Raw genomic sequence first — 23,497 nt, forward strand, 5'->3', positions numbered from 1 at the left:
GAATCCATTATCTTTACTATGTACTGCTTCAGTTTTCCGTATGATATATAGTTTTTATAGCAGTTATGCAATCTTTTTTATTGATTAATGATTATATTCATGTAAACATTAATAACTGCCACTCAGCAAACTTTGCATTCAAAATGTTCGTGTTAAATCTAAACACACAAATAAGTACAGGTGAATTTGAAAAAGAAATCTGTGCTTATATATATGAAATCAGGGAAACCAAAATACCACATATAGAAATAATGCTAACTCAGTGTTTAGTATGAGAGTTTTGTCGTTGTTAATTACAAAGCAATTATAAAATTATCTTAATTATGAATATGTAAATTAGAAGCAGATTTAAGCCAGTCAACCTGCTCTGCCATTCAGTAAGGTCTGTTTGAGTTCCAAATTCCACATTCCCATTTACCCTCAATAACCCTCCAACCTTTGGCTTACTGAGAATCTATCTACCTCTGCCTTAAAAAATATTCAATGACCTCACCTCCAGTGCCTTCCGAGACAGTACTCCAAAGTGAAACAAATCTCAAAGAAGAATTTCCCCATGCCTAAAGGGACAATCCTAAACATAAAGCACTGTTCCCTACTTCTAGACTCCCCGAAAAGAGGAGTCATTCTTTCCACATCCACTTTGTCAAGACTACTCAGGATCTTATACACCTCACTTAAAATAGCTCTCACTCTCCTTTGCTCCAGTGGAAACAAACCCAATCCATCTAAGCTTCCTTTATAACCCAACCTGCTCAATCAAAGGATCTAGTATCAATTTAAGAGGCATTTGGATGGGTGCATGAATAGGAAGGGTTTGGAGAGATATGGGCCGGGTGCTGGCAGGTGGGACTAGTTTGGGTTGGGATATCTGGTCGGCATGGACGGGTTGGATCGATGGGTCTGTTTTCCGTGCTGTACATCTCTATAACTCTAATAATTGTAGTTGCTGGTTGTTGGAAATTGAGCAATAAATTGGTTTGGTCATTTCTTGGGTTGATATATGTTTATTTCCACAAGAATGCCTCGTTCAGTAACACTTTAGATAAGCAATTTTGTTGTAGATGAGTTCCAAGATTGCTGTGTTGATGAAAAATTCTCCCTTCATTTCTCTCCTAGTATTTTTTAAAATCTTTTTTGCCAATCTGTAGATTTAACAAGATGCGCTTGAGAATAGGCATGTGCCTCACTGAATAATGATGTGCTTCCACACTCCATATTGCAAACTGCTCCCAGGTTTCTATGTTGCTCGTTCAAAGTTTTTTTTTAATGCCCTCAATAGACGCTGATAACAAATGCTGCAAATCTCTGTGAGAGTATTTACTTGCTTTCAACTGCTTTTTGACATGATGCAAATGTGACTAGGTTTTGTAAGATAAGCCAGCTTGAGCAGGTACTTTGAAGTCTGACTTTTTTTGTTTCCTTTTGTATAGTCAGAGTCATAGAGACATACAGCAAGGAAACAGACCCTTCAGTTCAGCTAGTCCATGCCAACCAAGTTTCCCAAACTAAACTAGTCCCATTTGCCTGTACTTGGCCCATAACCCTCTAGACCATTCCTATTTTTGCAATTGTCTGTATGTCTTTTCAATTATGTAACTGTACCTGCATCCATCACTTCCTCAGGCAGTTTATTCCACATATGAACCATTCTTTTTGTGAAAAATGTTGCCCCCAGGTCCCTTTTAAATCATTCTCCTCTCACCTTAAAAATATACCCCCTAGTTTTGAACTCCCCCTCTCTAGGGCAAAGGCCTTTGGTACTCACCTTATCTATGCCCTTCATGATTTTATAAACCTCTAAAATGTCACCTCAACCTCCTGCATTCCAGTGAAAAAATGTCCCAGGCTATCAAGCATCACCTTCAACTCAAACCCTCCAGCCCTGGTAACATCCTTGTAAATCTTTTCTGCACCCTCTCCAATTTAATAATGTCCATCCTGTAGCAGGACTTCACCAACATCCAATACAACCTCAACATGATGTCCCAATTCCTCCAGTTAATGGTCTGAGCAATGAAGGCAAGTGTGCTAAATGCTGTATTAAATTCCCTGTCTACCTGTGATACAATTTTCTGTGAACTATGTACCTGAACCCCAAGATCCCTCTGTTTGACAACACTTCCCAGGGTCGTACCATTAACAGTATAAGTTCTGCCCTTGTTTGCTTGATCAAAATGCAATACCTCAGATTTATCCAAATTAAACTTCATCTGCCAATCTTTAGCCGACTGGCCCAATTGATCGATCCGTTGTAATCTTAGATAACCTTCTTCATCATCCACTATATCACCAATTTTGGTGTCATTCACTAAATTACTAACCAGGAAGTAGGCTGTCCACAGGTCTTCTGGGAATGGAAAGAGCATTCACTCGGTGACATTTTTACAAGATAAGGTGCACAATGGCTCAGTGGCTAGCACTGCTGCCTCACAGCGCCAGGGACCCAGGTTTGATTCTGTCCTCAGAGACTGTGGAATTTTCATATTCTCCCAGTGTCTGCTTGGGTTTTGGCTGGGTGCTGCAATTTCTTCCCATAGTCCAAAGATGTGCAGGTTAGGTGGATTGATCATCTAAATTGCTCATGGTGTTCAGGGATACAGTGGATTGGCCATGGTATATGCAGGGATGGGGTTGGGGGGAGGGGGGTGTGGTGTGGGGTCACAGGTCTAGATGGTATGCTCTTCAGAGGATCAGTGTGGACTCAATGGGCTGAATACCCTGCTTCTACACAGTGGGCATTCTGATTCTATGAGATGCCCCTAATTTAGCATGGGCACAGATTGAGCCTAAGGAGAGTGAACATACTCTTGAAGCTTAAAGACCAGTGAGAGAGGTTTTAGCTTGTGAAAAGCAGCAGGGCACAATGTGGGTGTGTTGGGGGTGGGGGGGGGGGGGGGGGGGGGGGGTTGGGGGAATGATGTCCTCTCTTCAATTCATTAGAAATTTTCATTGTAAAATAGATCCCACTGGCCAGGCTGCCAGTGTGGATGTAAGGGGTGTGGGATGCCCCTCTACAGAATAGTTTGTGGCTGCCCTTAAACCTAGGCAGACAGGAAAGGCCTCCCAACTTGTCTGAAGCCAGGGCTGCCCCATTTGCTGCCAGCCTCTAGCTACTGAACCTAGCCCCATCAGCAGGAAGTGGTGGAGGCCAATTGAAAAATTTCATTGGCCTCCTTTTTATTGTCCTCAGTTTGTCCTTTTATTGAACTTGTGACCTATGTGTGGGCAGTAATCCCACCTCTGGTCCAGTGGCAGGCTGGCCCTACAGTCGTCCAAATCCAGGGCAGGTGAGGGACAAGAATCCAGACTCTAGCATCGTCTGTGAGATCACAAAGGTATGAAGGCTATAGAAAACAATATTCTTCACATTGTAACCATAGGCTTCCTGTTCAGAAGGGATTACAGGGCACTGCCTTTTCCAGTTTAAGATTCTATTGGATTTTTGAAAGTCTGTTAATCCCATAATTGTTTTCTCAGAGAACTGAGCAGACTTTCTGTCACAAATGAAATTTTTCGTCGTGCAGTGTTGAATCTGAAGATCAAATGGTATTGAATTGCTGGACTATGTCCATTGAAGGAACACAGTGAAACAGAGAGATTGATGTTTACAAGAAATGAAATGTTGTTGATATAAAACCTGAGGAGAAAGTGAGGACTGCAGATGCTGGAGATCAGAGCTGAAAATGTGTCGCTGGAAAAGAGCAGCTGGTCAGGCAGCATCCAAGGAGCAGCAGAGTCGACGTTTCAGGCATAAGCCCTTCTTCAGGAATGAGGAAAGTGTGTCCAGCAGGCTAAGATAAAAGGTAGGGAGGAGGGACTTGGGGGAGGGGTGTTGGGAATGCGATAGGTGGAAGGAGGTTAAGGTGAGGGTGATAGGCCGGAGTGGGGGTGGGGGCGGAGAGGTCAGGAAGAAGATTGCAGGTTAGGAGGGTGGTGCTGAGTTCGAGGGTTGGGACTGAAACAAGGTGGGGGGAGGGGAAATGAGGAAACTGAGAAATCAGAGTTCATCCCTTGTGGTTGGAGGGTTCCTAGGCGGAAGATGAGGCGCTCTTCCTCCAGCTGTCATATTGCCTTGGTCTGGCGAGGGAGGAGTCCAAGGACACTGTCCTCGACGTGGTCCTGTCCCCCTTAGTCCAAGAACTCCCCACCTACGTTCGGGACACCACCCACGCCCTCCACCTCCTCCATGATTTTCGCATCCCCGGTCCCCAACGCCTTATCTTCACCATGGACAACCATGCCCTGTACACCTCCATCCCCCATCACGAAGGACTCAAAGCCCTCTGCTTCTTCCTTTCCTGCTGTACCAACCAGCATCCTTCCACTGACTGAACTGGTCCTCAACCTGAACAACTCCTCTTTCCAATCCTCCCACTTCCTCCAAACCAAAGGAGTGGCCATGGGCACCCACATGGGCCCCAGCTATGCCTGCCTCTTCGTAGGATATGTGGAACAGCCCATCTTCCGCAGCTACACTGGCACCACACCCCACTTTTTCCTCCCCTACATCGATGACTCTATCGGTGCTGCCTCGTGCTCCCACGAGAAGGTTGAACAGTTTATCCACTTTACCAACACCTTCCACCCCGACCTCACATTTACTTGGACCGTCTCAGACTCCTCCCTCCACTTCCTAGACCTTTCCATTTCTATCTAGGGTGACCAAATCAACACAGACATTTATTATAAACCGACTGACTCCCACAGCTACCTAGCCTACACCTCCTCCCACCCTACCCCCTGTAAAAGCGCCATCCCATATTCCCAATTCTTTCATCTCCGCTGCATCTGCTCCCAGGAGGACCAGTTCCAATACCAAACAACCCAGATGGCCTCCTCCTTCAAAGACCGCAATTTCCCCCCAGACGTGATTGATGATGCCCTCCACCGCATCTCCTCCATTTCCCCACTCCTCTGCCCTTGAGCCCCGCCCCTTCAATTGCCACCAGGACAGAACCTCACTGGTCCTCCCCTACCACCCCACCAATCTCCATATACATCGTATCAGCTGTCGTCATTTCCGCCACCTCTAAATGTCCCCACCACCAGGGATATATTTCCATCTCCTCCCCTATCAGCGTTCCGAAAAGACCACTCTCTCTGTGACTCCCTCGTCAGGTCCACACCCCCCACCAACCCAACCTCCACTCCTGGCACCTTCCCCTGCAACTGCAAGAAATGCAAAACTTGCGTACACATCTCCCCCCTTACTTCCCTCCAAGGCCCCAAGGGATCCTTCCATATCTGCCACAAATTCACCTGCACCTCGACACACATCATTTACTGCATCCACTGCACCCGATGTAGCCTCCTCTATATTGGGGAGACAGGCTGCCTACTTGTCGAAAGTTTCAGAGAACACTTCTGGGACACCCGCACCAACCAACCCAACCATCCCGTGGCTAAACACTTCAACTCCCCCTCCCACTCCACCAAGGACATGCAGGTCCTTGGACCCCTCCATTGCCAGACCATAGCAATATGACAGCTGGAGGAACAGCACCTCATCTTCCGCCTAGGAACCCTCTAACCACAAGGGATGAACTCTGATTTCTCCAATTTCCTCATTGTCCCCTCCCCCCACCTTGTCTCAGTCCCAACCCTCGAACTCAGCACCACTTTCCTAACCTGCAATCTTCTTCCTGACCTCTCCGCCCCCCCCCCCACTCCGGCCTATCACCCTCACCTTGACCTCCTTCCACCTATCGCATTTCCAACACCCCTCCCCCAAGTCCCCCTCCCTACCTTTTATCTTAGCCTGCTGGACACTTTCCTCATTCCTGAAGAAGGGCTCGTGCCCAAAACGTCGATTCTCCTGCTCCTTGGATGCTGCTTGACCTGCTGTGCTTTTCCAGCAACACATTTTCAGCGCAGATGTAAAACCTGAGCCATCTTTCAATTTATGAAATCGACTCTTTGCTTGAGACAAACATCTTTTTCCCACAATCAGTTTGAATCAGTATATCAAAGCAATTGAAGGTGACCTACTTTGGTTCAGTACCTCTTCAATTTTAAAATTTTCATCTTTAAGCTGCCTAGGCTCTAAGCAATGAACTTCCTTCCATAATTTTCTGTATTTCTTCATTATCTTTCTTTCCTCCTTTTGGATGATCCTGGAAAACCCACTATTTTAACCAAACCTTTACCTTAATATCTTCTGTCATGGCTCAGAGTCATGTGTTGCTTGATTGTCTTGATGGAATACTTTGATTTATTAAAGGTGCATATAAATCCAAGTTATTACGATAGTCTTGGCTTTGTTGCATTGCTATAGAATATTTATAGATTGGATAGGGGTAAGGAAAACACCAACTTTATCAAGAAACATCTCACCTTCATCCTGCCATGAGAGCAAGATGTTGTGACATTGCATCATTTCCTGTCGTGTACACTGGGCCTCATTGGCATATTACACAGTTGAAATTAATTCCTTACGTTTTGAGGATGGCTTGGTGGCTCAGTGGTTAGCACTGCTGCCTCACAAGTTTCACAACTTCCATAGGAGGGATATCAGAATTGCCTGCAATACTCCAAAAGTAGTTTAGCCATTTCTAATCCCTTTTTCGGTCTGGCAAGTTCATTTTCCTTAAGTTGCCATTTAATTTTCTTTTGACATAATTGATTCAAGTCTCTGCTTCTACCACTTTCCAGGGCAGGGAGTTCCAAGTCATATCACTTGTTGTGTTTAAAATTTCTTTCTTATGTTTCCTATGCATCTATTGCCCAAAATCTCAAATCTGAGACCCTCCACCCCCACCCCCCCCACCCCAAACGTATAATATGCTAATGATGAACGCTTTTCTTCACCTGCCATATCGGTACCTATCAAAATCTTATACACTTCTGTCAAGTATCATTTGATCCAAAGAGAATAATCCCAGCTTCTCCAACCAGTGTCCTCTATAAGCTGTGCGACTGTACATGTGCAGATGCTGTGATGTCTATATGTGGTGATTGGCATCAGCATACCTCTCACAGCAGTGACTTCTGGTTCCAAGGTTTTAGAGGCTCATGCAACGAATAAGTATGTTTGAAGGAAAATTACTTAGAACTAAAATATATCATCCTTGAAACCATTCTGGTAAATCTCTTTTTCACCCATTCAAGCATATTCTCCTCTTTTCTAATGTATGTTATCCAGAATTGGATATAGTACTTTGGCCTAACTAAAGTTTTTTAAAAGTTCAGGATAGCTTCTACTACTTTTTGCTCAATACTTTATTTATGAGGCCCAAGGAACCCAAGGGACCTGGGTTCGATTCCAGCCTCAGGCGACTGCCTGTGTGGGGTTTGCACATTCTCCCCGTGTCTGCGTGGGTTTCCTCCCACAATCCAAATCCATAGATGTGCAAGCCAGGTGAATTGGCCATGGTAAATTGCCCATAGCGTTAGGTGCATTAGTCAAGTGTAAATATCAGGTAGTGGAATGGGTCTGGCTGGGTTGCTCTTTGGAGGATTGGTATGGACTTGTTGGGCCAAAGACCTGTTTCCATTCTGTAGAGTATCTCATCATAAACATTACATCTCTGCCCAAATCACAATTTCAATTTCATTTTTACATAGATAACCTCTTTGGTGGTTTCACGAGACCACCCAAATGGATCCTCTGCTCCTTAAAACGAGATTAGATATTTGAGTCTTGTGTACAGCCTTTCAGACTCTGCTCACTGGTAGAAGGGGAATAGGCAGTTCAACAATCAGGTCTTTCACTAGACTTGTTGAGGATAACAGCATGTCTGCTGTGTTTGATTGTAGAGGTGAGTGTTCCAACAGTGTGGACATCTACTTCCATGTGGAAATCATTGCACATGTATTCTGCCTCACTACACCATTATTAGTTTGGGCAAGGTAGGACTGTGGATGTGATGGCTATACAATCACTGTTCTATAGTGAGCTTGTTTTCAGATCCAAACCGGATGTATCGGTTGGAGGACTAGGAGATTACTTGCTTTGTACAAATTGTCATTGTTCCACATCTGTCTGGAACATGTTTGTTCTCTTTGCCCCATTAACTTATGTTTTGTGGTATGTGTATAAGGGAGTTGAGTTCTCTGTCTCCTTCCCATGAGTTTAGATGGTGCTAGAATATGTTGGAGTGAAGCTGAGTAGCTTGGAGTGTAAGTTGGATGTCGTCATTGTTCAACAATGCTTTCATTGTACATGCTGTACTTTTAGCTTCACTCATAGTTTGAGGATATCTTGGTGAACAGATGGTATAAGTGAATCACTGTGGTGTTTTGAACTCTTTATATACTTGTTAGCGAATTCTGGTCCATTGCAGCTGTTACTTTCAGGGATGTAATCACTGTTTCAAGAAGTGTGATCCTGCAATTGCTTGACATCTGCCCATCAACAGGGATAACAACTTAGTAATAATAGAGTAACAATCGACTCTAGATGTTGAACTAAATGGTCTTTAGTCACCTGTTTATTCTCTCCCTCCCTTTTTGAATATTGGTATTACATTGGTATTTTGCTAACCCACTTGGAATTTTTCAGAATCTAAGGAATCTTGGAACATTACTATCTGTGCATCCACTATCTCTGTGACGATTTCTTTTAGCATCGTAGTACACAATCCATCAGGTGCAGTGGATTTATCTATCTTTAGCCTTCAGTTTCCCCTGTACTTTCAACTCTAGTAACAGTGATTGTATTTATTTACTTCACCCCAACCTCCCCTTGATTATTTAGGATTTTTGGAATACTAGTAATGCCTTCTACTCTGAACACTAATGTGAAGTAATTATTTAACTCCTCTGCCATTTCATGGTTCCTTGTTATTAATTCCCAAGCCTTGTTGTCTAAGGAATCTACATTCTCTTTGGCCTCTCTTCCTTTTCATATATTTGAAGAGACTTTACGATGCTTTTTCAAATATTACTTGTGAGTTTGCCCTCAAAACTTTTTTTTCCTTCTTTCCCTCTTGGTCACCTTTGGTTGGCTTTTAAAACTTTCTCGATCCTCTGGTCACCCACTAATCTTTGCCACATCATGGGTGTTTTTTCCTCTCAATTTGATACTATCTTTGACTTCCTTGGTTAAGCATGGTTGATTTATTCCCTTTCTAGAAACCTTCTTCCTCACTGGTGTATATCTTCTTCATGGTCATGAATTACTTACTTAAATGCCTGTTGTTGTTCTCCAGTGATCTTTTCTACTAAATTCCTTTCCAAGCCAACTCTGTCCTCATTTCTTTTTAATATAAATTTGCAGATGACACCAAAATTGAAGATGTAGTGGACCGCAAAGAAGGTTACCTCAGATTACAAAAGGATCTTGATCAGATGGGCCAAAGGGCCAAGAAGTAGCAGATGGAGTTTAATTTAGATAAATGTGAGGTAATGCATTTTGGAAAGCAAATCAGGGCAAATCCACCTAATGGTAAGGTCCTGGGGAGTGTTGCTGAACAAAGAGACCTTGGAGTGCAGGTTCATAGTTTTTTGAAGATGGAGTCACAGGTGGATAAGATAGTGAAGGAAGTGTTTGGTACGCTTGCCTTTATTGGTCAGTGCATTGAGTATAGGAGTTGGGAGGTCATGTTGCAGCTGTATAGGACATTGGTTCAGCCACAGTTGGAATATTGCATGCAATTCTGGTCTCCCTGATATAGGAGGGATGTTGTGAAACTTGAAAGTGTTCAGAAAGCATTTACAAGGATATTGCGGAAGTTGGAGGGTATGAGCTATAGACAAGGCTGATTGGATAAGGGCTATTTTCTCTGGAGTGTCAGAGGCTGAGTGGTGACCTTAGAGGTTTATAATATCATGAGGGACATAGATAGGGTAAATAGTCAAGGTCTTTTACCAGGGATGGATGAGTCCAAAACTTGAGGGCATTGGTTTAAGGTGAGAGGGGAAAGATTTTAAAAGGACCTAAGGGGTAGCATTTTCAGATGGTGGGTGGTGTATGGAATGAACTGCCAAATGAACTGGTTCAATTACAACACTTAAAAGGCATCTGGAAAGGTATATGGATAGATAGGGTTGAGAGAGAAATGTGCCAAATACTGGCAAATTGGATTAGATTAATTTAGGATATCTAGTCAGCATGGAAGAGTTGGACTGAAGGGTCTATTTCCGTGCTGTACATCTCTATGGCTCTAATATCCTATTTAAGTTTGACACGTTTGTTTAAGACCCAAGTTTCTCATGCTCAAACTGAATGCTATATTCTAGCATGTTATGGTCACTGTTTCCAAGGGCATCTTTTAAATTGAGATTATTCATTATTCTTGCCTCATTTCATGTTACTCAATCCAAAAAAGTCAACTCCCTCACTGGATCCACATATATTGCTCTCAGAAATTATCCCAAATATACTCAATTAATTCTTCCTCATGGCTATCTCTGTCAATTTGAAATATGAAGATTGAAAACTGCCTTTTTTGACTTGCCTTTATTATGTCCTGATTTAGTGTGTGTCCTGCACTGTTGTATTATCCGATAGACTACTCCCATTAGTGTCGTCTTCCCCTAGTCATTTCTTGCCTTTACCCATATGGATTGGGCATCTTCCAATCCAAGATTGTGTCTTATTATTACACTTATTCCATAATGACAAGGACTTGTCCATAATTGTTCTTTCACTCACTGCTACCATATGATATTCTTGGTCTCATTGAGTTAGTGCAGAATGTTCACCAAATGTGAGAGATCAGGAAGACATTAACTGATTTAAGAAACATCTTACTGTGGCATCACCTTACCTTGATGCCACAAGAATGTGTTGTGGGAAAAATCACCAGCCTCTGAGTCCAAGTCAGGACTCAACAACAGAATTTATTGTACAAAGAAGTACCGGAGCTCTGGGGAGAGAGAGAGACCCCAACAGCACAGTGGTCAGCTGCGATTCTTCTCTCCACCTGGAACACCTGTCAAGATACTTTTATACATTTTGTAATAATAGGTCAGTGATGAGGTTATTGTCTTTGTAACATGGTTTGTTTATGGTAAACATTGCAGAATTGTTAATAGTTTTGGTGCAGTCATCATCAGGTCCAGCTCAGCCTTCATTAATTTCAGCACGGTCGTTGTCAGTTTCAGCGCAGACATTGTCAGTTTCAATGTCTGCACGGAAATCCATTGCTCGTATAATGGGTGCTAATTGCTCTTCCTGAGAAGGAAGATTACTGCATCTCTGTATTGAGTCTGTATCAAGCTGTTAGCATTTCTGTCAAAGCTGTTGGCTAGATTCAGACACTTTGGCTAGCAGCGTATGCTACTCATGTGTATTCTCTCTCTCCCTTCTGCCTTAAACTAATCAATTAGGTTGTGAGTGCATTGTGCTGGCATTGTGGTGGCCCCAGGCAGTGTCTGTATTTGCTCTGCTATCTCTCTCCATATTGTCATCCAGTGGCCATCTTGTGTGTCTGTGTGCCGAGCATCACCCTGCCCCATGCCATCTCCCACTTCAAATATAATGTTGCATTCCTCTGACGACTTTGTGTTTTATTAGCAGATCACACAGTTAGAATTAAACCCATTTACTACATTTATACTCACACAAATTCTGGAAAAGTGCCCAGCAGATGTTTTACAGCTTTAAATGGAGAGCCCACATTAGCCTGAACTATAATTTGCAAGAAAGAATTTTGCTTTAAAGCTATCTGTCAGCACAGAAATATATTGGGGAGCCATATTAAAATCATCTGGTTAAATAATGTTAATATCTGTGACTAAAACTGTCTAGTATTACAGTGGCGCTGAACATTTTCCTAATTAATATTAATTTTAATTAATTTTAATATTAATTGTTTCAGTCTTGCATAAATGTTGTGACGTTAATGTGGGAAGTCAAGTGCGTTTATAAATTGAAAAGCCCAGCCTACATTTTTTTTATGTGGCTTTGCATTTTAAGATCTGTTCAGATCCTGATGAGGCTTTGAGCTTTAAGTAAATTGCTTAGATTTAATCATGTGTTTAATTACTATTTTAAAATGGTACCAACAGCAGCCGTTAATGATTATAAGTGCCCCTTGGCCTACATACGCACAGCTGTTTTGTGTGTTGCATATGTTGGAATCCGAATCAGAGCTCCCTGTTAACCATTGACCAGAGCTAGGTAAAAACAAGGGCTGCAGATGCTGGAAACCAGATTCTATGTTAGAGTGGTGCTGAAAAAGCACAGCAGTTCAGGCAGCATTCAGAGCGGGAAAATCAACATTTCGGGCAAAAGCCCTTCGCATTCAAGTTCCCAAAATGAGTTACTGTTGACCTGTTTAGATTCTCAAAGTCTTGCTTCACCTCTGCATGACAAAATGAAGTAACTAAGATGATGAAATACTGCAGATACTGAAAATCTGAAGTGGAAAATGCTGAAAGTGCTCAGTTAGTGTGGAGGGAGACAATGTTATTTTTACCAAGGCAAATGGCCTTTTGACAGAGCAGGCAAAGTTGGAGATTTAACCAGCTTTAAACAAATACAGGGCAGAGAGAGTGGGGAATGGACGTGTTTGTGGCAGAGGACAGACCAACCACAAGGTCAAGTATCTGAGAGAAATAAAGACTGCCGGAAATACTCAGCAGGTCAGAGCTTCCTGTGGAAAGAAACAGGGTTAATGTTTCAGGCCAATGATGACCCTTCATTAGAAGTGAGGGTGGAAAACATAGTCATGTGTTTTGAGCAAGTGATTTGTTTGGGGGGGGGTGGTGGGGGAGCGAGGACGAAGAGGGGAAGATCAAAATGGAAGGTCTGAGGTAACAAAGGGATTAATTGACAAAATATTTTATGGTGATGGCTGAACAAACAAAACCTTTATCCAAAGAAGGTGTGAATGGCTGGTTGCAAATGAGTAAAGAAATTAGAAAAACCTATTTGGAAACTCATTCTGAAATAAAAACAAAGTACTGGAAAATTCCTGAAGTTCAAAAGAAGATTCATTTTATGTCTCGAAATATGATTTTTTAAATTCTCTCTTCACAGATGTTTCCAGACCTGCTGAGGTTCTCCAGCATTTTTAGATAAGATTCCCTACAGTATGGAAGCAGGCCATTCAGCCCAACAAATCCACACCAATCCTCTGAATAGAAACCACTCAGACCCTTTCCCCATCACACTATTTATCCCTGGTTAATGCACCTAACACTGTGGGCAATTTAGCGTGGCCAGTTCTTCTGACCTGCACATCTTTGGACTGTGGGAGGAAACCAGAGCACCTGGAGGAAACCCACGCAGACACTGGGAGAATGTGCAAACCCCACATAGACAGTTGCCAGGGCTGGAATCAAACCCAGGTCCCTGGCGCTATGAGGCAGCAGTGCTAACCACTGAGCCACCGTGCCACCCATAATTTATTTCAGATCTCCAGCATTCAGTACTTTGTTTTTAACTTTATTCTGTCAGAGGCTGAGTATACCTTGGCAGGTGCAAGGGGTTTTAGCAAATGTGTACGGTGCAGCCATGTGACAGGCTAAACATGATTTGATCTGGTTTCCTCTCTCCAACTGAAGGACTTGGCCCTTTGGAAAAGGGGGCATTTGGGTGGCAGTGTGGCATGAGAATGGTAATGGCAAAAGCCTGGATGGTACCATGTGGGAGTCTCATGACAAGGATGGACCAGGGGGAACGGAGCAGAGGGGGAGACTCCAAACAGCAAAAGATAATGTTGTTCCTGACTCTGGGCAGTTCGAGCTTAAAGAAGCTCTGGGGAGGTAGCAAGGCTGAAAAGATTATAAAAGGTCATAAGGCTGCAGACTTAGGGCGCAAGAAAGGGCCATTTAAAGCTTGGTGCAACTGAGAGTAGAAACCCAGGACGGTGCTAGCTCAGTGAAGCTGGTTGTCCACCAAAGAGCTACAAGTGTGCCTGTGAGTGGGGGCCAGAGTGTAGCCTAGGGAAACCAGGAGAATGCAATCTGAGAGCAGAGTCATAGAGTCATACAGCATGGAAACAGACTCTTCGAACCAACTCGCCAATACCAACCATAATCCCAAACTAAACTAGTCCCACCTGCCTGTATTTGGCTCAAATACCTCCAAACATTTCTTATTCACATACTTACCCAAAGGTCTTTTTAGCATTGTTACTAGACCGCAACCACCACTTCCTCTGGAAGTTCATTCCACACATGAACCACTCTCTATTGTAGAAATAGTTGCCAGTCTTGTCTTTTTAAAATCTTTCTCTTGCCTTAAAAAGATGCCCCCTAGTCTTGAAATCCCCCACGCTGGGGAGAAGACACAGGCTGAAAAGGAAAGAGACTGAAGTTGAACCATCAGGTAGTCAAGTTTGGGGCAGCTTCTGTGGGAATTCAGAGGCTAAATAAATCTTCAAAACAGAAAAGTCAAAATCACTCCCAAAGCAGATAAATTGTTTGTGAGATTTTGTATCTCATGAGCTCCCTGAAATTTGGGTTGCTGAGAAATCGATGAGATCTGTCTTGATTGCATTCTGCTGTTTGCTCAGCAGTATGGTGCATTTGCCTGCAATTTGCTATTTTCATTCATGTTTGCCTTATGTTAACTATTCATGTGAGATTATTGTAGATTGGTCACATTTCCTGACTTTGTGTACTGATTTTTAATGTTTATTGTTTGAAACCATGTTCTCTGAGTGATACCTGGGATTTCAAATTTGGTTCATTTTTAAAACTTAATTGGGAGTAAAACAGGTCATGAGAAAATTTGGGGTTCAAGATTATAACAAGCCAAACCACCAAAAAATAAATAAAACAAGATGCAGGCAAAGGTAATGACTTGTTGAACTCAACATGGAAACCACTTGGTTGGAGTTCCCAATTGAAAGATGAGATGCTGTCTCTTGAGCTTGTGTTGGATTTGACTGGAACACTATCACAGGCTGTGGACAGAGAGGTCACCATGGGAGTTAGATGGAGAATTAGAATGACAAGTGACAGGAGGGTTGGGATCATTCTTGCAGCCAATTTTAGGATGAAGGTGTTCTGCAAAGCAATCAGCCAGTTTGATCTTCCCAGTGTGAACAGTGAATCCAAAATACTAAATTGAAAAATACAAGTGAATCACTGCTTGACTTGGAAGGAATATTTGGAATACATATTATTGATTGTGTGGCTTCTGGAAGCTGAGGCATAGCAACTCCAGCTGGGTGTGCTGGTGGCGTATTGTTAGAGCCAGTCTGATATCCTGGGGCACTGGTTCAAATAGCAATATGGCAGATGACGAAACTTGAGTTCAATAAAAATTTGAAATTAAAAGCTAGGCTAATGGTGACCATGTAAAACTGGTGATTGTTGTAAAAGTCTATCTCTGTCACTATCTTCCTTTAGGGAACTAAATCTAGCCTATATATGACTCCAGATCCATAGCAACGTTTTTGACTCTTAAAATATCCTCTGGGCAATTAAAGATGGGCACTAAATACTGGTTTGGCCAGTAATGCCCATATCACAAATCAATTGTCTTTTAAACTGGTTAATCTCCTTGCATTGACCAGTTCAGTTCTTTGATTCTGCATTTGTTCTTACTGCAAGTCTGAAATATATATAATAACACAGACATGATAAAGGTATTTATCTTCATGTTGCCAGACGATTTTTAAAATTCTCTCGTGGTACATGGGTGTCACTGGCTGGGCCAGCTTTTATTGCCTGTCCCTATTTGCCCTTGAGAAGGTGGTGTGAACTGCTTTCTTGAACTGTAGCAGTCCCTGCACTGTAGTAAGTCTGACAATGCCCTTAAGGAGGGAATTCCAGGATTTGGAGCCAGTGATACTGAAGGAACGGTGATATATTTCCAAGTCAGAATGGTAAGTGGAGGAAACCTGCAGGTGGTGATATTCCCAAGTATCTGCTACTCTCGTCCTCCTAGATGGAAGTTGTGGGAGATTGGAAGCTATTGTGGGAGGATCTTTAGGTAAATTTGCACGTGTGTATGAAAAGGCCGAGTGTCCTCATAGTGATTTGGATCATTTATTGTTTTTGTCATCTACATTTTACATCTTTTGCCCAATGTGTGATTATGTTAATGTAGCACTATGTCCCTTTTTAATGCAACAGACCAGTATTCTGAACTGAATGCAAGTACTGACTACTTGAGTTTAATTGTTTGATCAGATAATATTGTCAAGTATTTGTTATTTTTGGCTGAATGTCAGAAGCACCACTAATCATTCAGATGGCCTGTGGCACTGTTTGTGTTGTTAGATGCCATGCTCTTTTACAGCAAAGCAATGTTATACCATTATTATGGTACATTTTATCTTTGCTATAAATATTATAGAAGTGGAAAATGTTAAATTCAGGGCTGAGTTTTACCACATATCAGCTAAGTGTCAATTTCAGTGAGATTCATGGAGAGTTTCTCTCAGTGAGCTCTCAAGCAATTTTTCCCTGTTTGTTTAACCATGTACTCTCCAAGCCTTTGTGGTGCAGCACTCACACACTACCATGTACTCACTAGCAGCAGAAGGATCTGCTGGACTTTCCATGATTGACATTGCCGATTCCGTCTTTATATTCAAGCTGTGCAGCAGGTCAGTCGCTGGCTGCCAAAAATGGCTGTTCACTGAACGTGACGGGGAAAGGAAACAAATAAGATCAGCTTCTGAGGGCACGCTGGTAGCACAGATGATGCTTCCTTGGAAATACATGCACATTCATAAATGAATGCCTACTTTGCATCATCACCCCTCTGATCAACAGACAATTGTAATTGTAGCAACAAGTGTCAGCACCCCTGCCCCCAGTCCGATCCAAGTATCAGAACCTCCCTTTCAGGTGGCTATTCCCTGCTCTGCCATGGCCTTTGGGAAGGAATGGGCTGCATTGTCTCTCTGTTCAGTCTCGGTTAGAAGGTTGCTGAACAGAGTTATGGGCCATGATCGCAGAGAGTTACCTTTGTCTGCCTTTGGAAGACGTTGCTCATTGAAATGAAGTTGGAGCATATGGGAGTTCTTAAGGATTACCTCAGCATCCAGGTTACCTAATTCTGACCAATTCCAGGGTGGGAGCAGGATTCATTGACCATAAAATAGATAAAGAAATATTGGGGTAGCTGTTGAAAGTGTTAATCAAGGTTGTAGGTTCTGGGCAGTTAAGATGCTGAAGGTGTTAGCCTCTTGTGTTCTGTTGTCTGTGCCATAATGTTTAGACTGATTCTAAAGTGAGTTAACAGAGGTTTACATGGATTCCTGCATGGATTCAACATCTTAACATCTTATCTGGGTTGGCACCAATTGTTACAGTTAACCTGAGAAAGTAACTTTTAAAAAATGTTTGTGATTTACAGAAGAAAGAAATGAAACTAACATGGTCATTCTAACAGATGAAATTTAACAATCAAGATTTTTTTAATGTATAATTTCAGTTACATCACACTGCTAAACTTTTGCTATAAATTCTGTGTCTTACAATTGTGTACTCCACAATCCCCTGATGAAGGAGCAGCACTCTGAAAGCTAGTGCTTCCAATTAAACCTCTTGGACAATAACCTGGTGTTGTGTGATTTTTAACTGTACACCCCAGTCCAACACCGGCATCTCCAAATCGATTGTCAAGTTGTGTATCAATTCAGACAGCAAATTATTTAATAACATAGAATGCATCATCTTGAAAGATCTGGTGGGAGTTTTTCTGCAGCCAACCTGCTCCAATACCTCTTCTTCACTTTAGCATTTCCTTTGTAGCAAGTTTTGATTCTTCAAGTTGCTGTTGTTTCTTTTAATCAGTTATTTCTAATATCTGGTCCTGTTAAAATATATTTTAATCCATGAAAGCTGGGGAGCTAAATAGTGCAATAATTTTGGTTTACACGTTAGAGTATATGCACATAACAGTGTAACTACGTTATATGATCATAACTTAATAATTTAGAGGTCATTGATTTATAGCTTTTTCCAAAACATTTACAAGAAGTGTTAAGTACTTGATGTCAGGATTTCCAGTCGATTTCCAGCCCTGGCCTCATCAATTATTCAAATTACAGTTTAAGGCTGGCATTTTCTGAGATAAACAATTGCTCTATTCCCTCACAAAGACCATTTTCTCTAGCTTCTAAAAGAAGCAAAACAATCATTAGGATTTATTTGTGGAGGGTTGAAATTGAAAAAGACAGAAGTTATTAAACTTGTCTTAAGCTTTGGTTAGACCACACTTTGAATACTGTGTATAGTTATGATCATCATATTATAAAATGATATAGGTCATAATTTTCCCTTTTTGAGACTGGTAGAGGCTGAATAGGCTGGGACTGTTTTCCCTGGAGCATTGGAGGCTGTGGGGCAACCTTATAGAAGTTTATAAAGTCATGAGGGGCATGGATAGAGTGAATAGCCAAGGTCTTTTCCTCAGGGTAGGGGAGTCCAAAACTAGAGGGCATAGGTTTAACATGAGAAGGGAAAGATTTAAAAGGAACATAAGGGACAACCTTTTCACGCTGGGAGTGGTGCATGTAAGGAATGAACTGCCAGAGGAGGTGTTGGAGGCTGGTGCAATTACAACATTTAAAAGGCATTCAGATGGGAATAGGTAAGGTTTAGAGGAATATGGGTGAAATGCTGGCAAATGGGACTGGATTAGGTTAGGATATTGGGTCAGCATGGCTGGGTTGGACCAAAGGGTTGTTTCTGTGATGTATGACTCTATGACTCTAAGACATTAATTGTAGGGTAGGTGTATTAGATATTGACTAATTTTCCACCCCATTGACGAGAAAAATTACCTGACCACTTGTCAACCAGTGACTCTCAGCAAGTATTTTGACTTATTGCAGGCCTTGACAGTGACTTCCAGACTTCCTAGAAGTTGTCAACCAATCAGAGGCCAACAGGGGAGGCAATGGCCTTGTTGTATTATCATAAGATTATTAATCCAAAAAACTCAGCTAATATTCTAGGGTGCTGGGGACCATGACAGATAGTGGAATTTGAATTCAATTTTTTTTAAAATCTGGAAATAAGTATCTACTGATGACCATGAAACCATTGCTGATTGTTGGGGGGAAGAAACCCATCTGGTTCACTAATGCCCTTCAGGGAAGGAAATCTGCTATGCTCACTTGGTCTGGCCTACATGGGACCCCCGACCCATAACAATGTGGTTGATTCTCAGCTACCCTCTGAAATGGTCTAGCAAGTCACTCAATTCAAAGACAGATAGGAACAGACAATCGATACTAACCAGCCAGTGACACCTATAGCCCGTGAGTGAATTTTTAAAAATAATCCAACAGCTTCTGGGTCCTAAAGACCATTGATATGGGCCCATTCTGCAGGGATCCAGGAATAGGAAGGGTGATCTTTTCTCTTTTTTTTGTGGGGGTGGGCTTTGTGGAGAGAGCACTATGTGGGGTTTGAAGGCAAAGCCAGACCTCAGGAAGCCACTCTTGATTCCAGACTGGGGCAGTTGGATTCCCACCCTAACCCAGCAGGCATTTGCCCTGGTTACCAAGTTCAGAAATCAGCCACTTTGGTGACCTGTTGGGAAGGCAGGTGATCAGTGATGTAGAATGTTGAGGGCCTTAAGTGGCCATTGATTCACTTAATTGGTCGGTGGCTCAAGGAAGTCCCCGATGGACTACTTCATCTGGAATGTAATTGGTGAAGGGGCAAGAGGTGGCAAGTATTCACCCAGGTCCAACTCACCCAGTTATTTCCCCTCTCTGCTCCCCCTCCAGGGAGAGGAGCAATTTGCCCATCAATACATGAGAGAGTGTGGAAAAAGATGGATGACAGTGATGTTGGAACCATGAAATCATACCCATCAGGAAATGATGAACAGAATGTGTCTCTTTTCCCTTGAAAATAGAAGGCTGAAGGTTGACCCAATTTAAAACCTTAATCAAGAGTAGACACAGAATGGATATTTTTTGCTGGTGGGAAGAGCAAAGCTATAGACTATCAATTGAAATATAAAATAATTAACCATGGAATTCAGAAGAAATATTACCAAGCATGACAAAAATGTGGAACCCACTACCACAAGGAGTAGGTGAGGCGAATAATATGAAAGGATTGAAGGAGGCTGGAGTGGAACTCAAAATGGCAACGTGGATTAGTTAGGCCAAATGGTCAAATATCAGTGTTGTATGGCGTGTATAATTAATAAATGACCCTCTCATTAAAGGCTGATCTAATTGCTTCGTTGTACAGCAGAGACCCGGTGGATCTGTGTGGCAGTGGCCTGGCCAATCGGTCAGCTGGCCTGGTTTGAAATTCTGATTTGAGTTGTTTTGATTTGTTATTGTCACATGTACCTAGGTACAACAAAAAGTTTTGTTTTGCGTGCGGTACAGGCAGGTCATACCATACAAAGTGCATTTGGGCAATAAGAACAGAGCAAGGAATACAATGTTACGGCTGCAGAGAAGGTTAACAGAGAGCAGTTAACAGTTCCTGATGCATCACCGTGCCAACCACATTCTTCTCAAGTTGTACCCATTGGTTGTTCCCTTTCTAAAGTTGGTGTTCTTTTACTGCAGTTCAGGTACATGCAAGATGAAAAGTAATGACATTTCCATCTCTTTAGCAGTGTTTAAAATCTGATCTATTGAAGTATAGGTTAAATGATTACAAATTATCTATTTTCAGCTTCTGTTTAGATTCACGGAACAAACTGTCTAATGCAGCAAAGTTGATCATCTTGAAAGGCTTGTTAGAAAGTTTGGTCCTCATTCAACCTGTTCATGCTCCTATTTATTCTCTTTATCACTTCTTCAGTGGCAAGCTCTTGTCTCCTGCAAGCTGCCTGTGTTTCCCTTATTCACTGTCATTTCTGGCTTCAGGCTATAATAAAATTTTAAGTTTCAATCATCAAACTGAAACTCATTCATAATGTATGAATAAACCATCAAAGGTTTATTCACTGAGTGCTTGTGAATGCATTATCATAAAACTCGCAATTTTGCCTGACTTTGTCCCTGTTTTAACAGTGTCCTCTAAATTTTTTAAGGCATGATGAATTTTGAGCTTTGGCTAAAATTAATTTGTGCTTCCATGCAGCTTGAAGATGACATAGTTGCCAAAGATCATTACTTCAGCACCATGAAAAATTTTGCACTTCAGCTTTCTTCTGAAGATTGGATGGTACTAGAATTCTCGCAGTTGGGATTTATAGGTAAGAAAATATTTCTGATGGAGATAACAGTGAAAAGTCACAACTGGAAATGCCTATGCATTTTTGTGTCAAAGTCTACCAACAGTACCACAGAAAAAAATTGTTGCATTAGTATTTATGAATACTAAAATGTTTATAATTGAATCTATGTTCATATTTGTTTGCATTTCTGATTATTTTAATTGAAACAAAGTATCATTTTACAGCATGCTGTTTCAAACTACACGTTGCCTCCTCCGTAAAAATGTCTGCTTGAGCTATCACCATCTGCCACCAAACCCTATCATTTACCTCAAATCAAATTCTCAGATTCTCTCCTTACACATTTCCTCATCTATATTCTTTTTGAGCTAAAAAAAATCCAAAATTAGTTTGTAATGTTCATGTGCTTTAGAGAGGCATCCAGCTCTCTGGGTAACCACAAGAAAGGAAGCACAGAAATATTAATGGTGGAAAAGCTATGACCTGAATCCACTTCCTCTCAAAATTCCGGAACACTATCTTGCTCTTCCTGATGCGCTCCACTGACTCCCTGTCCCTGTGTACATTGACTTTAGGATCTGTTAGGAAGCATTATTAAGGGTAGGTTGTGTTCAGAAACTTTATTGTTAGGTAGTGCTCACGTAAGGTAGTACTAGCAAGTCTGGAAACTGTTAGCTTCACTGGACAACAGTAAGCCATTATGTTACACTAAGAACAGACTGAAACACTGATGGCATAATGGGGCCACAGGGAGGGTGAACAGATAACAGGACATTGAAACCGTGTTAGATTGCACGTAGCTCATACTGAGGTAACTGAATCTTATCTCTTCTGGAACCAATACTATTAGAGAATACCGCTTCTTACCAAATAAGGATGTAGCACTGGGATGTGAGGGGCTAAAAGCTAGACAAAGAGAACAATAGCTCAGAACGCGCCTTCTCCAGTGAAGAGTAAATATCTCACTGTAATTTTGTGTACGTCTCTCTCATTAAACCAGCTTATATTTTGAATCAGATCCAGTGTCTCTCTCCTTCAAACGAACACGGGACGGTAGCCCCGTCCTAACAGATCCCAGACCTGAGCCTTGGTTTCAAATCTTTTCAGGACTTCTCTTGCATGCATTTCAGTAGCCTTTCATCTATTGGTCCTATCCCATGCTCATTCATCTGATTCTGGTTCTTGCTTGCAGCTTTTCAGTTGCTGGGTCCATCATTCTCCAATGTTTCCCTTTGTCCCTTTCTGAGGTTCAGTTGGCCCTTTGGATCCTCTCACCACTCACCCCCAAACCCCCCAACCTCCACCCAACCACTATGTACCTTATCAGCTTCCAAACATCCTCTGACCCTACTGAAGACTCTACGAATGTTAGTCTATTGGAAAATAAGCTTGTAAATGCAAATTATAGTTGTATGTGTCATTATGCATGTTCCATGTTTAAGACATGGAATATGCATAAAAACAGACACAACTATAAAACTATGTCTTAAACATGGTTAGGTGGATTGGCCATGCTAAATTGCCCAAAGTGTTGCAGGATGTATGGGCTGGGTGGATTATTTAAGGGAAATAAGGGGTTGCAGTGATAGGGTAGGGAGGTGGGTCTGGCTCTAGGTGGGATGCTCTTCAGAGGGTTGGTGTGGACTCAATGGGCCAAATAGCCTGCTTCCACACTGTGTAGGGATTCTATAATTCTAAACAACGAGCTGCGTGAAGTTTATTTATGCTTTTACAAGTTTAAAATGCGCCAATGCCAGGGTGTTTGGTGTTTGGACTTTCTGTTTACAGTGTATATTGCACATTTTCTCCTTGTCTGCTTCATTCATAGTTTTGTTTTTCATGAACAGCCAACAAGACTGTCCACAAAGTAATTTGGTAAAGCTTTGGGCAGCAGTTTGTCATTCCCTTAACTTTTCCGCCATCAGCAAGATCCCTCTACTGCGGGTTTTCTCTATCCTAATTTAAATTAGCCATTGAAAAAGCTGGCCTTGGGCTTTACAGCGGTATCATGAGTGGAAACTGTGAATTTATTGGGTTGAATAGCAAATAAACTAGTTGCACCCAGTTCCAACTGCAGTAACTTGATAACCTGTTTATGGCCCCCGGGCTTTCAAACTGTAGTTTAATGATTCCTACAGCAGAATTTAACAATCCTCTGCCAATGTCCTTGTGGGAGGGGGTGGCATAAAATTACCCCCAGTGATGGTCCCTCTGCCTACTCCAACCTGTCGACATTCACAGCAGAATGGGCAAGGCCTGGGGGGAATTGACCTACTGCCTTTGAGTTATTTGAGGGCCGCCATTGGGCAAACATGTCTACCAGTCCCACCTGACCTCAATTTGAGGTTGACAGGAGGAGTTCAGGGTGGGGTGGGAGGGGTAATGGTGATTTTGAGGGAGACCATAAAGTCACACCCCTCAGGTATTGAACAGAAATTGGGCAACTCCTCTATCAATCACCTCTATATAACATTGTGCTGCTCA

General features: G+C 42.1%; 1 protein-coding gene across 1 annotated transcript in view; it reads left to right on the plus strand.

Annotated features, from left to right (window-relative positions):
* mgat4a (alpha-1,3-mannosyl-glycoprotein 4-beta-N-acetylglucosaminyltransferase A) overlaps positions 1 to 23,497 on the plus strand; it is a 270,750-nt gene that overhangs the window by 190,255 nt on the left and 56,998 nt on the right. The window contains exon 8 of the mRNA XM_060826225.1: positions 20,917 to 21,031. Within this exon, the coding sequence (XP_060682208.1) occupies positions 20,917 to 21,031 (115 nt within the window). The remainder of the gene's footprint in view (positions 1 to 20,916; positions 21,032 to 23,497) is intronic.

The sequence above is a fragment of the Hemiscyllium ocellatum genome, chromosome 6 (genome assembly GCF_020745735.1).
Source record: "Hemiscyllium ocellatum isolate sHemOce1 chromosome 6, sHemOce1.pat.X.cur, whole genome shotgun sequence".
Taxonomy (NCBI): Eukaryota; Metazoa; Chordata; class Chondrichthyes; order Orectolobiformes; family Hemiscylliidae; genus Hemiscyllium; species Hemiscyllium ocellatum.